The sequence below is a fragment of the Bidens hawaiensis genome, unplaced genomic scaffold (assembly GCF_021521415.1).
Source record: "Bidens hawaiensis isolate Kalapana, Puna unplaced genomic scaffold, B.hawaiensis_p1.1 tig00020332_1, whole genome shotgun sequence".
NCBI lineage: Eukaryota > Viridiplantae > Streptophyta > Magnoliopsida > Asterales > Asteraceae > Bidens > Bidens hawaiensis.
The window spans coordinates 30,969-52,374 of NW_027493093.1; the positions used below are offsets into that span (position 1 = coordinate 30,969).

Below are 21,406 nucleotides of genomic sequence, written 5' to 3' on the forward strand. Positions count from 1 at the left end.
CTTGCTGCGCGGGTGGCCTTCCCTGATGGCTTGTATCCGAGGCTGCGGGAACAGGCGGAGTCCTTCACCATTGGGGGGCATTTCCTGCGGGAACAGCTTGCGTACTGCGCGTAAGGACGTCACGTCTCTGAGCATGGTTGGTCCTGCGGATCCAGTTGGTTTCTGCGCAGACGTCCCTCTTCAAGGTGAGTCTTGCGGGTGCAACTGGGCTCTGCTGGGACCTACCTCTTCAGTAGTTGTGCACAGAATTTGTGCAGAGAGTAGTCACAATCCTTGCAAGAGTAGTAATATAGATGATTGAATAGATCTCTTCTTTGCACATCTTGCATTTGCCGACATGACACTCTTCCACCACAAAATCATCTATATCTTCATCTTCATCTTCATCTTCATCTTCGTCTTCCGTATCAGAGTTCTCATTCTTTTGTAGAGGGTGCAACTGGACAAGGCTGAGCAGGTGCTCATGACTAAAATGCTGAAGCTGCTCCATTGCAACTACATTAAAAAATAAAATATTCATGTTTTACAATAATCATATAACCAAATATATTCCCAATATTAATCTACTTTTTTTTGTAAGTGTAAAAAACTGCATTTATTTTGTGACGATGTCATGAACACAATACAATAATCACTACCAGAATACTTATACTGTAATTTTAGAAATAATTAAATGCCCAATTTCACTTTTCATTAAACGAAAAAACATATGTATCTATCCTCAAAATGGAAGAAAACTAGACTTATGGGCTGTAATGCAATTAATAGTGGATATAAAACTGAAAAAAGATTGATGTCAAATCTGAATTATTTACAGAAAGGTACTATTGCAATAAATAATGAGTTGTTGACCCTAAACCTTGAATTATGGCACACTTCACTGTTGGCTGTGTAATAACTCTAATAGTTGTTTCTGATGGGTTGTTGTTGCTTCTGGATGGCACTTCTAATTGTTATGGCAATAAAAGGAAGACGAAGCGCTAATTTGTTACAGAGGTGGACTCTAAAACTATTTGGTTGAACACCATCTCAATTAATATCACTTGTTTACGTTGTATTCACATTATCGTCTGGCCACCCCTTAAAAGCATTATGGGTTGACCGCTCTTAAAATGCTACATGTTGTTCACGACTTAAAACCATTACAGACCGCTCATCCCTTAAAAAGCAGCACATGTCCTTTTACACATGGCATAACTTATTATGTACTAATTTTTATGTGAAATGAATAAGAGTGGTAATGCCTCACCTAGATTTTACACATGACATATATATCGGATCAACAAACCGTATGTCAATGACATATGCTTAAAACAGACAAGAAATCACTAGAATCCCCTTCACATGGTGTACCAATATATACTTCTCATTTAAGCTTTTAATGAAACACTTATGGGGCAATCTACTTTCTTTTCATGTTACATTTCTTTCAATCCCAAATTAAATTCCCTTGCTTGTATATTAATTATCCAAACGAATAAAACTCTACTACTAGAAGAAACAAAGACATACCTGTATGCGTTGTTGCAGATGAGTCTTCTTCCTCTGATCAGCAAATTGGGTACATAAATTAAAAAAATAAAGGACTGATGTTTAGGCAATGAAGAAGTGAACGGGATGGAGTAATGTATAGGCATAAAGAAATAAGAAAATAAATGGATTAATCCCATTGTTCCAAAGCGTTGTGTAATTCTTTAATTAAACATGTGGCTTACTTTTCTTGTATTTGTCCTTACTGTTAATATTGAATGGATTTCTTCTACACATATATAATATCAAGTATACAAGTCCCAAGTTAATTAATCAGAATACTTACTTGAAGAAGTTGTCAGCTCAACCTTCGGAATGTTTGATAATGAAGATGAAGCCATAGCCATGAAGGAAGATTCTGATTAAGAGTCTGCAGGTTAGCCTTCAATTTGATGGATTATGAAAATAATTCCGTTGTTTCAAAGCCTTAAGTAAGTCACATTAACCATAAGGGAAACAATTGACTTCTTTTTTCTTGTAATCGCTAAAACTTGTTGATAGTTTATACCAAAGTATAAAAGTATTATTATATAACTAATCAACAATTTGAAAGATGCTTAAGCCATACGTAACTCTGTAATTCACATCACTTTTTCAGATTTGGGGATAAAGAATCCCAGCAATGAAACGATTTTTGTCTTTGAATCTTTGAAAAAACAAAGACTTTTTAAACCATATAATTTTGAGTCTGACGTGCAGGTTGTGTTCGTGTTGCTGACATGACTTTCACGCTGGGTCTAACATGCCACAACACGAACACGAGGCACTTAGCACCCTTATTAATGGGTTGCTCACCACTAAAAAACAACAAATTTTATCTGTCTCATAAAAACTAATTATCAGTAGCATCCCACCTTTTAGATGCATGGTGTAAAACAATAAATTAAAGTTTCCTCATTGAAGCTTTTAATCAAACATACGCATGGTGTACATTAATTCTACTTTCCTTAATTACTGTATATAAATTACTAAAACCAATAATAAAACTGTAAAAACTAGAGACGTATATATACCTGTATGTATGCAAGTACTGTTGCAGATAAATAAAGCTTCTTCCTTTGATCAGCAGATAAATTGTAAACACAAAGACTGAAGTTTGGATGAATAAATAGAGTGAGTGGGATGGATGAATGAATGAATAAAGGTATTTGCCATCTTCAAGAAACCCATATTCCATCAAAAGTTTGATTCTTGGAGTGACCGAATCAAAAGCAATTTAAATTCGTTGGTTACCTTTACGTTTTCATTTCCTAAATTGTACGGGTTTTTCTTGGGTTGGGTTTCATGTTATAGGTAAAAGTGACAGCCCTACTTTCAACGATTATAAGTAAGAATCATTGTCTTCACTTTATGCAACTTTAAATTTTCTAATATTCTTCTAACTCAGAATAATCACTATTATTTGAACATGGTTTTAATATTAGTATGTATTTTTCATTTTCCTGGCAATTACATTCATATGAAATAAACAAATCATTTTGTTATATTTAAGTTTTCGGTTGTTATGTTGCTTGATTATACAATTTTTAATTGTAAAATATAAAGTCAATTAAAAATTTATCATACACAGAATATTAATGACAATAAATTTATCATGATCAATCAATTTCAAATTGTTAAGATATTAAGGATGATTGTTTTTGGCAATTAAAAAACATGTATTTTTCATTTTACAGGCAATTACATTCATATGAAATAAACAAATCATTTTGTTACATTTAAATTTTCGGTTATTATGTTGGTTGATTATTCAATTTTTAATTATAAAATGTAAAGTCAATTAAAAATTTGGCATATACAGAATATTAATAACAACAACAAATTTATCATAAATATCAGGAGTTTTTTTTACCAAAATAGAGCGGTGGAGAAAATTATTTACCAATACAAGTGATTTGAAAATTATTTACCAAATTAGGTTTTTTAATTTTTATTTTTAATTTATTCAACACATGGGCCCACCCACCCAATCTCTCTCACAGTCACGTCTTTGCTTTCTTCAATTTTTCCGATTGCCGCGAGCTGATCCGGCAGCCCCCTTCACAAACACAAATCCTGGTGAATCTCACCAACCATACAACCATTAACCCCCGAGAACATCTATTTTATACACAAGAAAATGCGGCGTCGATTTCGATTCGCACCACCGCCACGACAGCAAACCCAAAATTCTAGAGTTTGAGTGAAGAGGGAGAGAGAAATGTATTATTTTGGTCTCAAGTTGCAGGTTTCTCCGACGATGGTGAAGTCTTTTTTCCGGCACGGGGAGAGAAGGTGGTGATTCGGACACCTTGGGTGCGACGACCGTAACCAACCAAGAAGGAAGGTTGCATGGTGGTTTCGGGGCCGGGCATAAGCTCAAAGGATGATGCTAGTCGCCGGAAAAACATCACGTGGGTTCTGACTATGTCTATGATAGATTGGTCCTAGCTTCAAAAGGTTATACAATGGAGGACGAGAACAAAGATGTAGCTGAATTAGTGGTTAGTGATGGTGGATGAGAATGCCGCCGGAAGAAAAAGAAAAGTTCCCTGGTAACAATAGGTTAGGTTGGGGGAAGATGAATAAATGATGAGTGTTGAATTTGTTATTATTTTTTTAATAAAAAAAATTGATGGATCCAATTTGATTAAACCCCATTTTCGTAAATAATTTTCAAATCACCCATATTGGTAAATCAATTTTTCCACCACTCTATTTTGATAAAAAAAAACTCAATCAATCAATTTCAAATTGTAAAGATACTAAGACCCTGAGTAGTCATAACTCTCCACCCCCAGGCATTATGCGCCACGTGACGTTCTGTCAGAGTTATGGTTTTTTTACCAAAACAGGGTGTAGTCATAACTCTCCACCCCCAGTCGCTAAATAAAGCTTCTTCCTTTGATGAGCAGATAAATTGTAGAAAGAAAGACTGAAGTTTGGATGAATAAATAGAGTGAGTGGGATGAATGAATGAATAAAGGAAACCATCTTCAAGAAACCCATATTCCATCAAAAGTTTGATTTTTTTGAGTGACTAAATCAAAAGCAACTTTCATTTAAGACGTTACTTTCATTTAAGGGGTAACGGAAAAAAAATATATTAATGAACCGTACGTTAAGAATTATTATTTTACTAGTTTGAGGTCCGTGTATTACACGGGTAATTGTTGAAAATTTAAACTTTGACCATTAAGTGAAATACAGTTTACAAATTGATTATATATTGTTAATACAATTACAATAAAATTAAAATTACAGAAATTACATAATTAAGATTACACAAATATGTTATAAATAGGTATATATTGTTTGTCAAAAAAACAAAAATCTTTAGTTAATGTTTGCTTGTAACTCTTAATAAAGTAACATATAGGTATGCTTATAACTCTTGGTATAGCCATATATAGTTAGTTATCCGTGTGACAAAAAGGTTCTCCAAGTGCATACCAACTCTATATAAATATAATATATATCCATGATACTAATATAAAATATATTCATATACATAAAATATCATAGCTTTTAATCTATTACTATGATGTCATTTGAGAACATCTGCTCTTGTTTATCCAAAAAACATGATATTCCCAAAAACTATATACCTGAACTTTGATGATATAATAATCCTTAGAATCTTTAAAATTTAAAATTGATTAATCATGATAAATTTGTTGTCATTAATATTTTGTGTATGGCAAGTTTTTAATTAACTTTATATTTTACAATAAAAAGCTGTATAATCAAGCAACATAAAAACCGAAAATTTAAATATAACAAAATGATTTGTTTATTTCATATGAATGTAATTGCCAGAAAAATGAAAAATACATACTAACATTAAAACCATGTTCAAATAATAGTGATTATTCTGAGTTAGAAGAATATTAGAAGATTTAAAGTTGCATAAAGTAAAAGTAGTGATTTTTATTTATAATCGTTGAAAGTAGGGCTGTCACTTTTACCCGTAACATGAAACCAACCCAAGAAAACCCGTACCTGAACCCAAACTAACCCAACCCGAGAAACTCGAACTCAAGAAAATACTAACCCGAACCCGAACCGAAGTAATTCGGGTTGGTTCTTGAGTCCGAATTCTAGGTTTCGGGTCAACCCAAAAACTTTTAGTTTTAAAATCATATGTATTTTTAGGTATTAAAAGCTAAGCCTTAGCCGCTGACGTTATCATGATTAGTCCAAGTCAATTGTTCTCATTCCACATATTATGAATCGAATGTTTATTGTTCATTATTTTGAATATAAATCATAATAAACCTATAACTTTAATGGCATATATTGAAAGGAGAATACTTATCGTCTATTGTCAATCCATATGGAGAATACATATTATATGTAGTAATGGATTTAGTTTGAATAAACTTATAACTTTAATGTCATATATTGAAAGAATTTAAAATATAAGTACCATATATGAAAATTGGTTGAAAAAAAGGTGAGGAGGGTTATGGTATTGACAAGTGGCAAAAATTGTAGGCTTTTATTAGAATAGATAGATTTTTTTTTTACCGTGGCCTGCTTAAGCGTTTCGTGCATAGCGGAGCTCGGTAACTATACAAGCGCCCAGTTACGTGTTTGGCATGTCCCAGTCCGGCTTCGCGTTACGCGTGTACTAGCGTCGGGTTACCCGCTGCGTATCATAGCCCAATTAACCCGTTTGCAATAGCGGATCCATGATTTTTTTTATCAGTGGGGTAAAAATGTGCACATCAAAACAAGTGGTTTAAAATGGGTAGCGTCAAAATAACCCAAACTTGTTTGCTTAATGATATTGTAAAATTATTCAAAATATTAACTTAATAATACAATGATTTTATTGGTATCTTTCAACTAGATCAAACACATATTGTTAACGAGTAATTTTGGAGTTTACTCAACAAAAATATTGATAAACACAATATCTAACTAATTAAGAAAATATATAGAAATTGTAAACCAAAAATAACAAATAAAAAAACATTATAAATCAGTTAACTAATCTAATACGAAACATATCATTTAAACATATTGTATTTATCTATTCAATTTATAACTAGACTTGATTAATATAAGTAATATGAAATGTTTAGGTGATCTAAAATTCAAATCAAACTAAATGGTATTATTTGTAACTATGTTGAACTAAAAATAAATTTGCTTATATTTTACTTTTTATTATTTAACTCACGTTCCTATCTCTCCCACTCATCTTTCTCTTTGCTTAGACTTCATGGATTCCAAGTTACATATGGCATGTCTTTTAACTTTGAAAGGTTTCAAAAAATTTTGAGAGGTAACATAATAATAATTTCAGGGACAATGTAATAAATAAAACGTAAAAGAAAAACTACTTTGTTGGAAACGTTGAGAGGTAGTGGGTGATATCCCTCACTCTCAGTAAGTCCGCCCCTTTGTAATTTGGATGAATATATAGAGTTGGCTGAATGAATTAATAAAAGAATTTGTCATCTTAAAAAAAAACCCAAATTCCTTCTTCCAAATATTACCTTTATTGGATTCTTGGAGTGATGCAAACAAAAGCAACTTGAATAAAAGAAATGGTGTGAGAATTACAATATAATCAATCTATCTATTATAAAGAATATATGCAGACAAAGTATAAAAATGTAACACATTTAAATTACAATATAATCAATCTATTATAAAGGAAATGTCAATTTTTTTTTTTGAAAATTAGAAATCACAAAAAAACAAATTAATAAATTAAGAGGTTTAAAGAAACATGGATAATTTGTCACAACTTGTGCCTTTTATGGTGCGCGCATATAATGTATATATGTGTGAACTCTCGGGTGGGCAAAAGTGACGTTGCACTAATTTTGACGTTATTTTACTAATCTTGTGAAATAACGTTAAAAGTGGCGGAAGGTTAATCAGGCATCATGTAGTGGCGTTGATAGCCGAAAGATAAGGGTACATGCACTAATCGGTCGGTGTCCCGATGGTTGATGTTATGTGTCTTATGTCCAAGGCTTGATGCAAAACTACTATCGAGCCGGGGGTCTCATCGGAAGCAGCCTCTCTATCCCTATGGGGTAGAGGTAAAACTGTCTACATCTTACCCTCCTCATACCCTACCATAACTTTGCTGTTAGTGGGATATACTGAGTATGATGATGATGATGATGATGAGTTAGGTAATGTGTCGGAAGGAATTCAGGTCGAAACGAGTAGTTTTAAAAATACTCACCTTTTGTTTTGGTTCTTGATAAAAATGGGTGTGGTTCATAGCAACCCGTTTTAAAAAAATATTGTTAGTTTGGTTAAGATCAAAATGAGGTGTGACCAACAAAAAATTTAGCGACACTAGATCGTCTTGATTTTGTGACTGATCTTTAAACCCGAATACCCTATAGTTCTCTTGAGGTAAACAGACAACAAGGCAATCAAGATTCTTGTTTATGGTCTTGGAATATTATAAGCAGCCCCACGACGCCCTCAATTTGCAACCGGAACTGAGACAAGAAAGATCATATGATCAAACACGGATTGAAATGTCGATTGCATGATAAATAATACACTAAACATACTTTGAAAATATATTTACAATTTGACCCACTAACTACAAATCAAACTCGGTCAAGTAAATATGAGGCTAATGAGGACAGCCAGTCATGACGGATACATAAGTTATAAACGGTCTTATCATCTCTAATTGGAAGGCTGCATAATGTGAGGGCACTTGTTTGATGATGAAAAACCACCCAAGATCCAAGACATACAATTTTATTTTATTTTTTGTTAAGTGAATCTTTTTGTGTTTGATAAAATTTCTCACAAATAGGATAATTCATCTTTTTATATGGGCTGAGTTCAAATAAGAAGTTTGATTTTTCTATGAAGGTTAGAAAAGAGTGCATTTTAATTCAAAACTTTAAACTCAAAAGCTACTTAAATTTTTACTCATCTCCTACAACCAACGCCCACCACCACCACAAACGTCACCCACCGCCACCGCATCGCCGGAAAAGTCACCGAAAAACAGCTGGATAGTTTCACAAGAAAAGTTGATGGAAAGTCGCCCGTTGGAAAATGGTAGCCGGAAAATGCAAAATGAAAAACACAATTGTATAACACAATTTTGTAAAACACAATTTTAATAAAACACAATTTGTAAAAAACTCACTAAATTTTTTTATATAACAATACGGTACTCATAATAACGATAAAGAAAACGTTCGTTATTATTGATTTTTTTTATTTATAAAAAAACGCATAAAATTTTATGAATGTTTTTAAATGATATGGGAATAAATTTATGTATTGCATGTGGACAGATGAAGTCGTGTTATTCCTTTTATGTTTTTCCCCTTATTTCACACTTGATTTCCAACTTAAGTTAATCTCAACCATCTTATCCTTCCTATAAAAGTCATACTTCATGACCCCTTTTATATTAGACAATCTGTGTTTTGTTTCTTTTAATTATTTGTTTTTAGGTGCTTAAAAATCAAGAAGTAAAAAAAATAAGGCAACCATTTTGTTACGACCGTGTTTGATGTCATCACCGGTCTTATCACAACTCATTCCCTAAACTGATCCTAACTAGTTGGATCAAACCGGATCTAGTCATCACATCCATACCCAAGCCGAAGAGTTATATGCCCAACTCTATATATTTGAAACTCCAGATTTAAGTCCACCAAGCCCAACATTATCAAACAAGCCCATACGACAAAACACAAACTTTATTTGAATTAAACGGGCTTGCACTCTAGCGTCTCCTAACTCCTTACTAATTAATAATATTTAGTAGGTCATCAAATAAACCCAATAACACTAAAATCACTTTGATAACACTAAAATTCCCAACATTTCTTCCCCATTTTAGTGATATTCATGATTAACTTAAAGCAATTCTTACAACAACACAAACTTATGCATAAATGTACGGATTCAATTTTCATCTTAGTATATAACATTCAAATATTAGAATACTAGGGTGTCACTACAGATTGAACCCTTGCTATCCATTAAAATACGTAAAGTTAATATACACATACATTTACAAATTCAAAGTTCTTACTTGACACATTATTTACTAGCATGTGTCATAATCTTCAAAGAATATCAAAGCTAAATCGGAGTTTCTTGAAGCGGCTAAATTTCATATTCTTATAGGTAGTTCTTTAATCTTGCACCACCTGCAAATGCTAAATTTTACGTCGGTCGACTAATATCTTTCTTCCGATCAAAACCCCTAAAACATTGGTTTGAAACTCGGAAAAACACTTTCATTGTTGGGCTGTGGGAAGTTGTGCACACATTTCCTCGCAGAAGTAGCGACATAGATGAAATGAAGAGATCCTTTTCGTGCACATCTTGCATGTGAAAACATGGAGGTCTTCCACCACAAAAATCATCTTTATGTGTGCCTTCATCTTCCTTGTCACGGTTTTCATTGAGGCTGCAAATATTAAGATTTTAAACAATGGGATTAAGGCTCACATCTTACAATTTCTCTGTCATCTCCAACAATTCAACATCCAAAGATTTAAAAAATAGTTCAAAAACATGCAATTATATATAATTACTTGCGATGCAAGATATAAACATTGCCTTCCTTCACCCTAGATGAAGTTAATATTCAATCATTTGGAATAAATATCATATTTGAAATAGCAAAAAAGAAGTCCGACTTCTCTATATCTTTGTCATTGTTGGATTTTATGGACGTTCGGGTCAAGTCAACGTGACCGACCCGAACGTGACCCGGATAAAGGTTAATTAGGCCCGACACATAAAATAATTATATGGACAGGGTTATGGACTAGGCTTTGTTTGATTGGGCTCAAGCCCAAGATGGTTAATTGTTAAACCCTAAGTTAATTACCTATAAATACATACTCTTTATCTATTTATGGTAACCAATCTAAAATATCAAAAACCCTAGCTGCCCACTTAGTTCCGGCGCCGAAATCCGGCCACCCGTTTTTCCGGCGAGCCATTACGGCCGCCGTGGACATCACCCAGCCACCGTCGCACATCCTATCAGTAACTACAAACACCACCGCAGCCTCTCACGAGCTCCAGTGCTGTTTAAACCCCATATTCGTTTTTCCGGCGAACTGGGTTATCTTCTCCGGCGAGCTCTACTTTCCGGCGAACAAGGTTTTTGGTTGCTGCTGGGGTTGCGCTGCTAAGGGAGTCGTCTGCTGTTGGTTGCCGTCCATTGCTGCTGTCTTTATACCCATTGGAAGCCGCCGCCGCCGCCGGACCTCCATTTGGGTGCTTGATTGTGTCTCATATCTAGTGTGTCTCGATTACTCCTCGGTGTGTCTTCCCGGTTCTTGTTAACCGAGGTATATCGAAAACACCCTATGGTTGATTATTATTTATGTTATTCGTGATCGTACGCGTTTGTAATCGGATCCGGGTTCGGGTTTCGTTTTGGTTCATTTTAACTCGTTATATCCGCTGCGTTTTATGACTCGTTCATATACTCGTTTATTAATAATGATTAATAACTATTGAAACGATTCTTTTAACTAAAACGGGTTCAAATATAATAACCGTTTTCGTTCCGAACCACCGTTAAAGACCAACAGTGGTATCAGAGCCACAGTTACAACGTACGAGTCGATACCGGTTCGTTTAAAACCGGATCTACATCTTAAACTTTAAATCGTTTAAAGTTTATAGATCTAGAATTATTTTCGGGTGATTTTAAGTTGGTCAAAGTTTTGTTTATTTTATTTGACCAAGTCAAAACGACCCGAAATTTTATTTATTGTGAATATATAAATCCGGCCCCGACCTATGTGTTTGTTTGGTTGTGTTTGGTGTTTGAGCTTGTTTTGGCCATATGGTTGGTTCAAAAGTTGTAAAAAGGTTATTATTTAATTTTCGGTTTTCTTTTGGCCATTAAGATGGTTCAAATTTGTAATATGACATATTAATGTTAGTTTATAAATTTGTAATTAAGAAGACGCGAAGATAACCGAGGACGAGCTCGAGGACCATTTTGGAGTTAGTGGGAGTTCGGGCAAGACGACGGGATGCACGGCGTAGTCCATCCTTGTGGTTGTTTGTGTTGTGACCCCTTGACCCGATCGGTCTCCCTAATTGGCTCTAGCGAGACCAATCAACTTTTGGCCATAAAGGATTTACATATTTTTGTTATTTGCTATTTGTGGTTGCTTGGTTTGATTATAATAGGATTATAATATCACCAACCTAATACCAAATAAATTGGAAAATAAACATTTTATTAACCGATTTTGTTTTGCAAATTAAAAGCGTTTTGATTTCCAAAACTAATAAGTTATTATAACTTAAAATTGGTTAGTCGTATCGCTACAAACTTAGTTTTAATAGGTTATTTAAAACTAAGTGTCCTGAGAGATGAAATGGTTCATCTATGCGTCGCGGTAATAAATACAGTAAAATATGACTTTTACTCTATTTGGTAATTTTAAAATTAATCCCAATTTAAAAACCAATAGTTTATGCCAATCCTACTACAAGTCACACTTGAGGCATACTGCGAAATTTTAAGTGTTTGGAGCTACAGCACCGCACTTGTTTTCTAGCCTATCCCTTCAAGGTGAAAGCGTTTCGTTGACACATCCGGCGCTTTCACAAGTCACGGTACTAGGACAACTATTATTTTACTCTCCTGTTACGTGCTAAAGCTGTCTGGAGACTTAAAGTGGGCAAAGATGAGGCTAATCGTATCTATACAGACAATCGTTGTTTTTATAGGCCTCATAACCGAGAGTTGTGCTCTATTCACAATTGACAATCTTTGTCGGTCTGTCTAACCACTTATTAATGTTGTGTGCTACAGCTGCCTTTAATAACTGGAAGCCAGATTCTCATACTCCTAATTAATTAATGTTATTGGGTCATTAATAATAGGACTACAACGTCGAAAATACTAATTAAATATACTTTTGCTTAATTAATCAGATGTCGTCAAACGAAATTTCACCCTACGCCCTTATGACTATCCTCGAGAAGGATAAACTGAATGGTACCAACTTCATCGAATGGCACCGCAACTTAAGACTTGTTCTAACCATGGCAAAGCGCCTGTATGTTCTCGATGGACCTGTTCCAAACGAGCCTGAAAACAACACAGCCGCTGCACGAAAGGTTCTTGACAAGTATAAGGATGACTCGGCTGAGGTCTCCTGTATTATGCTAGCCACCATGACTTCTGAGCTTGCTAAAGGCTTGGAAGACTTTGGTGCCTATGAGATGCTTGAGCAACTCAAGGGCATCTTCTAGAAACAAGCCCGTCAAGAACGTTTCGACACCATGAAACAACTCATCAGTTGCAAGATGGCAGAGGGGTCTCCCGTCAGTGCTTATGTTCTTAAGATGGGGGCACATCGATCAGCTCAAGAAACTTGATTATCCCATGCCCGATGAGATGGCATCGGATTTCATCCTCAACTCTCTCCCCAACTCATACGACCAGTTCGTGATGAATTTCAATATGAATGTTGGGTGAAGACAGTGCCGGAGCTTCATAACATGCTCAAGACGGCTGAGATGAACATTCCTTCTAGGACCAATCAAGTTCTGATGATTCGATCTGCTGGTGTCAAGAAGCCAAAACCAAAGAATCGGGGTTTTAAGGGAAATGGCAAGAAGAAAGTTACTGTTGCTGCCTATGTTGCCACCAACACTAACAAGGTGGTTGCAAAGAAAAAGCCGCCGCCCTTTGAGGAGCGCAAGTGATTCAAATGCAACCAAATGGAGCACTGGATGAGAAACTGCCCCGAGCACCTTGCTGAGATCAGAAAGAAGAGAGCCAATGGTGAAGACTCTTCTGGAGGTATTTCCATATACGTTATTGAACTTTTCACTGTCTCTAGCAACACATGGGTATTGGATACCGGATGTGGTTACCACATCGTTAATGTCTTGCAGGAGCCTGAGAAGTGGAGGAAACTGACTAAAGGCAACATGGAACTCATCGTTGGAGATGGGAAGAGAGTACCAGGTCTGGCAACTGAAGTATTTCATTTTACTTGTCCATCTGGCCTAATTTTTCCTTTAAATAACTGTTTGTATGCTCCTGGCTTGACCAGAAACATCATTTCAGTTTCGTTGTTATTTGAACAAGGATTTAAGTATGTTCTTAATGGCATGGCTATTTCTGCTTACTTAAATGATATATTTTATTTTGAGGCTAAATCTCGAAATGGTATTTATGAGATTGATGTTCAACCTGACAATAACGTATATCATCTTTCAAAACGTATCAAGATTAGTGTCAATGATACTTTTCTATGGCATTGCCGACTTGGCCACATAAGCAAGGCAAGAGTTAAAAGACTCCAATCCGAAGGTATTCTTGAATACACAAGACCAGACTCTTTTAACACTTGTGAATCTTGCTTAGCTGGCAAACTCGCCAAAGACTCCTTCACTAATAAAAGTGAACAAGCAAGTGATCTATTAGGACTCATACATACTGATGTATATGGACCTTTTAGAACCATGACTAGAAACCATGAAAGATACTTCGTTTCTTTTATCGACGATTATAGTCGATACGCTTATGTGTATCTTATGAAACACAAGCACGAAACTTTTGAAAAGTTCAAAGAGTTTCAAAGCGAAGTGGAAAAACAACTTGACAAAACCATTAAGATACTTCGATCAGATCGAGGTGGAGAGTATCTCAACACAGAGTTCATCACTCATCTAAAAGAGCTTGGAATTGTTTCACAGCTCACTCCACCTGGCACACCCCAACTTAATGGCGTGAGCGAGAGGAGAAATCGAACTTTGCTAAACATGGTTCGATCGATGATGTGTAGAACCAACTTGCCTCACTCCTTTTGGGGTTACGCCCTTATGACCGCCGCCCGCATTGTTAATCTAGCTCCAACTAAGAAGATAGACAAAACACCATATGAGATATGGCATAAGGGAAATAAACCCAAATTGTCTTATCTTAGAGTATGGGGATGTGATGCTTATATCACAAGTGAGTCTGATGATAAACTTGATCCCCGCGGCGAAAAGGTTGTTTTCGTTGGATACTATTACAAAAGCGGTTATTACTTCTTTCATCCTGATACAAATACGATTTCTGTCAGGAGGAAAGGCTACTTCCTTGAAGAAGAATTTCTTAGTCAAGGAACTAGAAGTGACATTGTCGATCTTGAAGAAATTCAAGATCCACAATCAACCGCTGAGAAAGTTGGAGAGTCTGATCAACAAGTTGTTGTTGCTGATACATCAGACGTGAACACAAGCATTCGCAGAAGTAGTAGGACTCCCGTACCAAATTCTAGATACTTATGTCATCTAGATGGTCCCGAAGTCTTATTAGTAGCCGAATCTGGGGAAGAGCCTACTAACTACAAGTCTGCTATCTTGGATCCGGAATCCAAGAAATGGCAAGATGCCATGAACGCTGAGATGCAATCTATGCATGATAACCAAGTTTGGAACTTGGTTGAGCTACCCCCGATAGTCGGGCAGTAGGGAGCAAATGGATTTTCAAGAGAAAAACCGACATGCATGGAAATGTGCAAACCTATAAGGCACGGCTAGTCGCGAAATGTTTTACTCAAACTCAAGGTGTTGACTATAATGAAACCTTTTCGCCCGTTGCTATGACTAAGTCAATTAGGATATTGCTTGCCATTGCTGCATACTATGATTATGAGATATGGCAAATGGATGTCAAAACCGCTTTCCTTAATGGACATCTTTCTGAAGATGTCTATATGGTTCAGCCTGAAGGTTTTGTCGATCCAGAATATCCTAATAAGGTTTGAAAATTGAACAAGTCCATTTATGGACTTAAACAGGCATCTCGAAGCTGGAATCTTCACTTTGACGAGAAAATCAAAGAGTTTGGTTTTGTCAAAAACGAAGATAAACCTTGTGTTTACAGAAAGGCTAGTGGGAGCACTATATCATTCCTCATCTTGTATGTGGATGATATACTGATAATTGGAAACGACATTCCTATGCTTAAACAAGTTAAGCAATGGTTGGAATCTTGTTTTGCAATGAAAGATCTTGGAGAAGCCACTTATATTCTGGGAATAAAGATCTATAGAGATAGATCTAAGCGGATTCTAGGGCTTAGTCAAAGTACTTACATAGACAAAGTGATGACACGCTTCTCAATGGAAAACTCCAAGAAAGGAGTTGTTCCAATGACTAAGGGAACCGTGTTGAGCAAATCGCAATCTCCAGCAACGGACATTGAATCTAAACGTATGCAAGCAATTCTATATGCTTTTGCGGTTGGCTCTATCATGTATGCTATGTTGTGTACTAGACCTGACGTGTCGTATGCCTTGAGCATGACCAGCCATTTTCAACAGAGTCCTGGCATTGCCCATTGGACTGCTGTGAATAGGACCAAAGACATGTTCTTGGTGTTTGGGGGAGTGGAAGAGGAGCTCACTGTAAAGTGTTACACTGATGCTAGCTTCCAGACTGACCGAGATAATTCTCGCTCACAGTCGGGTTTCTTCTTCACTCTCAATGGAGGAGCTATTTATTGGAAGAGCTCCAAGCAGAGTGTCATGGCGGATTCTACCACCGAATCCGAATATATATCCGCATCTGATGTTGCTAAGGAGGCTGCTTGGATGAAGAAGTTCATCACCGATCTCGATGTGGTTCCGAGTATTCACAAACCAATCGAGATATTCTGTGATAACACAGGTGCTATTGCTCAAGCCAAAGAGCCAAGGTCTCATCACAGAACCAAGCACATTCTAAGGAAGTTCCATCTCATTCGGGAAATATTGGAACGAGGTGACATCATGATAAGCAAAGTAGACACATATCAAAATCTAGCCGACCCGTTCACTAAGCCAATGACTCAGGACAAACATGATCAGCATAGAGATGCTATCGGGCTTAGACTTGCTAGTGATTTATTTTGATTTAGTATTTGGATGTATGAACGTTTTATAAGTTGTACTTTTCTGTTCACTTTTGATTTAATGGTTAAATGCAAACGTTGAATGATACAACTGTGTTCATTTTAATACGTTTAATCCGTGAATATTGTATTCTAAATTATCCGTAGTCGGTCAGACTCGTGGGAGCGATTCTGAATTAAGACTATTCTGACTTTGGACTCAAGTAGTTGACTTCCAAACTCACAGACCTCATTATGAATGACGTTAGATGTAACTCGCATCAAATGATCTTCATGGATCTTAATCATAAGATGTTTTGATAATAGTATGCTCATTTAGTATCCTTAGACCTGAGATACATATTAGAACTTTCGTTTACCGAGGAATATTCTTTGATCATGTCAACCGCTGTTGTGTAACTGCCAGCCATAAAGGCATTGGTTGGGAATGTTCTGGAGTTCAGTGGGAGTTGTATGTAGTCAAGATGGGATTCTGTACTCTTACATTTAAATGTAACAGTTAGACATATTGGCGCCCTCGTTGATTCAAACTGGTAAAGTGTGAGGCCTCACCCAAACTAACTGTGTGTTTGATTGGACCACTTTGACTCTATATCGAGAATTACAATAATTGAACGCCATATGAGAATGATATGATCCATGTCTCATAGATCATTTAATGTCTTATACAGAAAGGATAGATGACAACGATTACTATAAATTCGTTGTCTTGCAATATGGTATTCCAAGATACTTTGGTTATGGATTTAAAATGTCATATTCGGTTGGGGACAACTATGTGTAGCTAGAACGCCTCTGACTGTCAGCGTTGTGATACTTGACCCAAATACGTCCAAGTGGGAGACTGTTGGATTTTATGGACGTTTCGGGTAAAAGTCAACGTGACCGACCCGAACGTGACCCGGATAGAGTTACACCGGAGGTAACGAGATAAAGGCATACTTAAAGGTTAATTAGGCCCGACACATAAAATAATTATATGGACAGGGTTACAGACTAGGCTTTGTTTGATTGGGCTCAAGCCCAAGATGGTTAATTGTTAAACCCTAAGTTAATTACCTATAAATACATACTCTTTATCTATTTATGGTAACCAATCTAAAATATCAAAAACCCTAGCTGCCCACTTAGTTCCGGCGCCGAAATCCAACCACCCGTTTTTCCGGCGAGCCATTCCGGCCGCCGTGGACATCACCCTGCCACCGCCGCACATCCTATCAGTAACTACAAACACCACCGCAGCCTCTCACGAGCTCCAGTGCTGTTTAAACCCCAGATTCGTTTTCCCGGCGAATTGGGTTATCTTCTCCGGCGAGCTCTACTTTCCGGCGAACAAGGTTTTTGGTTGCTGCTGGGGTTGCGCTGCTAAGGGAGTCGTCTGCTGTTGGTTGGCGTCCATTGCTGCTGTCTTTATACCCATTGGAAGCCGCCGCCGCCGGACCTCCATTTGGGTGCTTGATTGTGTCTCATCTCTAGTGTGTCTCGATTACTCCTTGGTGTGTCTTCCCGGTTCTTGTTAACCGAGGTATATCGAAAACACCCTATGGTTGATTATTATTTATGTTATTCGTGCTCGTACGCGTTTGTAGTCGGATCCGGGTTCGGGTTTCGTTTTGGTTCATTTTAACTCGTTATATCCGCTACGTTTTATGACTCGTTCATATACTCGTTTATTAATAATGATTAATAACTATTGAAGCGATTCTTTTAACTAAAACGGGTTCAAATATAATAACCGTTTTCGTTCCGAACCACCGTTAAACACCAACAGTCATAACCAAGAAAACTCAATCAATGCAGATTTGATTATTGGTACCCAACGATCTGTTTATTTATCACAAAATCCTTACCCGTAGTTAAACATCTAACTTTTTGTATAATAATTACAATTTGGTCACCCTTTATAAGCGTTATGAGTCGCTCGTCCCTTGAAAACATTATGGGTTGCTCACCCCTAAATACAACACATGTTTGTTTCTCTGTTAAAAACATTGCAATTAACCCCGAGTTACAAGGAAGACATCGCATTACTTGAGAGACAGATAGTTCCAACTCGTTATTATGTACTAACTTTCTATGTGAAATGAATAAAATCGCCTACTATAAAACAGCTTTAGAAACCTCAATCTAAAACTAAATGCAAATTCAAGATTTCTTTCATTTATGGACTTATTTTTCTTACTAATTTGAATTCAGTTTATTCTGATATTGGTTAGGCCTGTATATATTTATTAAGCAAAAACTTAAAAGCAACATTTTAAGCACAAACAATAATGGTCACTTCACACTATGTAACAATACATACTCCTCATTTGAGCTTTTAATCAAACACTTGGCGTGTATTCTCTATATGTTAATCATTCAAACAAATAAAACATAAAAAAGTGGAAGAACCAACAGTCAAACATGTATGTAAGGTTCTTTACACTTCCATTCACATAGAAATATTGCAGACTGCAGAAATATTCCCTTCACATTGCTTGACATGGAGTGCCAACCGAAGAATATTTGATTTCATTTTTGTTAGTAGTTTCTAGTCAAAGTTTTCTGTTTTATCTCAAAATCCATATTCTATTTATCAAAACTCATCTTCTTTGTGTAGCATTCTGATTAAACAAATAAAAAGTAATATTGGAGATGAAGCATCTTCTTGGAAGCAACAAATATGATAAATAAAAGTGTTTGCAAAAAGACGTTGGATTTTTTCAAGTTTCCATTTTTTTAAACATTCATAAATCATAACTTCTTATATAATAATTATTATTTAAAAGAAGTTACATCATAAATCAATCCATTTTTTTAATCTTTAGCCTGAGCATTTTTTCTAAAAGATATAACGAAAGTATAGCCATATAAAATGTGTCTTCTGTAAGAAAAAAAAAATATATATACAAAAGTTGTGTGTAGTTATAAATTGTATAACAAATTTTGCGTTGTATATTTATGCTAGATTCTTGAACTATAGTTTTGGGCTGATTTTATTGTGTTGCATTTTTGTACAATTGTGTCAACTTTTCTTATTGTATTTTAAATAAACAAAAGGGTGAGAGTTTGGTTTTAGGACCAACATTCCCTTTACTTTTAATTATCTTTATTCAGGTCATTGAGGTTCGGGTGCGGTTTTCCTGGGCGAGTTAATCAAATTGGACTCGGGTTATCCTTTGTTCAGGTTCAGTTGAATCGGTAAAGACATTTTAAGATTCGATTGCGGTATTTTGGGGTTATGTTTTTAAAACAACGGCCCTAGATAGTCCAAACCCAAGCTGACACAATAAGCGGAGCTTTAGTATCCAATTAATTATCACGCACTTCACATGGTGTAACAATATTGTACTTTTCATTTGAGCTTTTAATTAATCAAGCACTTTGTGTGCATTCTATCTACCAAACATTTTATTTTCTATCAAGTGATCATATTTTTTCATTTCCAAATAAATCACTTGTCTAAGCATTAATATCGTCGGATTTGCTTATATTATTACATCCACCAGCGCATTTACTTTTCAATTCAAAGAAACAACAATTATATATTTTATTTGAAGGTACACGTGTACAAGCACATCTATACGTGTTTCTTTACGCACCAACAATGACGGGTAAGCTTGCACTGGAAGCACTTGAACATGACGTAACCTTCCAATTCTTCATTACAAACATCCCATTCTCCATCAGAACTAAGCCCGTGTTCATAGGTGAGAGGGTGCGGGTGATCTATGATCTCAACGGTTCTTCCAAATTTGACATTTAGAAACCAGAAGACAGGCTGAACATCTGGATGTTCAGATTGCTCACAATAAATTTTTAGCGGAGCACAAGCGGTATGCATAGACGATGCACAAGCGCTGCAATGATAGAACCGGCTTCTATTCGGGTTGAATTCATCCTCACAAATCTCACAAAAATATTCGTTACTATGGTTCTCAGCTGGAAAGTATCTCAGACTAAGTGAGTGTTTATCGTACTTGTGCATAATCTTTCCAGGTAAAAACAAAGCACACTTTGTATGCAGATAGAAATCACAAGTTGGACAATGGAACCCTGGTTGTGTGTTCATTGACCGGTCACACGCCCTACAATACGTTTTTCTTAGATTGGGTGAGGCTTCATTTCTTTGGAGGAGATGGTCAGGGTGAGCTTCATGTGTGATCACATCAGGTATGAAGGCGCAATGAATATCCACATTATATTTGCATTCCACACATTCATATGTGAAACCATTGGAATATAACTCACAAATACTACACCTAAACACACCGAATGAGCAACCAAACTGTGGTTGGAGAACAAGCGTATGATTTGGATGGCCATGGTGGTCTTGTATTTCAGAGGGTAGCCTTGTGCACCACTCATGAAGAACAAAACCACAATCATCTTCGGAACACTTGTAAAAGGGCAAATCCGTAATTGGTCGCACGCATCCGTCACACAATAGTTCCACTCGTTTCATGGGATCATGAAGAGAAACTGACCCATTATGGAGTGTCTCTAAAAGAATTAGCGGGTGCGGATGACTAAACTTTTCACCATCAATATTTCTTCTTCTAGTTAATTCGCCTTTGTTGCTAAAAAGGTCCTTGAGAAGGTTGAAACTTTCGTTAGGAAACGGACAACGAATTAGATTAGGATGGTCATCGTCTTTGAAGTTTTTAGAAATTTTGCCAAGGCCTAAAGAATGACATATTTAAAGTTAAACTTATATTGACAAGCATATTATCTAGTATTAAAAAGAAAACAATCAAATAACCGCCCACCTGGGCGCATGAAGATAGACATAAATGCCTCACTCATTGAAGTAGCACATTTAACATGGGCGTAATATCGACATTTATCGCATCTGTAATGCCAGTGGCTAGCCTCGAAACCTAAATCACACACTTTGCACGTGGGATAGAATCTAGCCCTTCTTTCAATATGTGGAAAGGAATAAGCAAGTTTAAGTAAATGAGTGTGAGTGAAACTCTCATTTGTAGACTTTTGGATAAGTAACTTGGGAGGAAGCAAAGC

At 36.1% G+C, this 21,406-nt stretch overlaps 1 protein-coding gene across 1 annotated transcript; it reads right to left on the reverse strand.

Annotated features, from left to right (window-relative positions):
- Positions 1-229: 229 nt before the first annotated feature.
- On the reverse strand, positions 230-21,395 carry LOC143560437 (uncharacterized). Its single transcript, XM_077048739.1, has 3 exons — positions 21,154-21,395; positions 19,991-21,067; positions 230-495 (listed from the first exon to the last, which is right to left on the reverse strand). The coding sequence occupies exons 1-3, from the start codon at positions 21,188-21,190 to the stop codon at positions 230-232; spliced, it is 1,380 nt and encodes a 459-aa protein (XP_076904854.1). The 5' UTR covers positions 21,191-21,395.
- Positions 21,396-21,406: the final 11 nt, after the last annotated feature.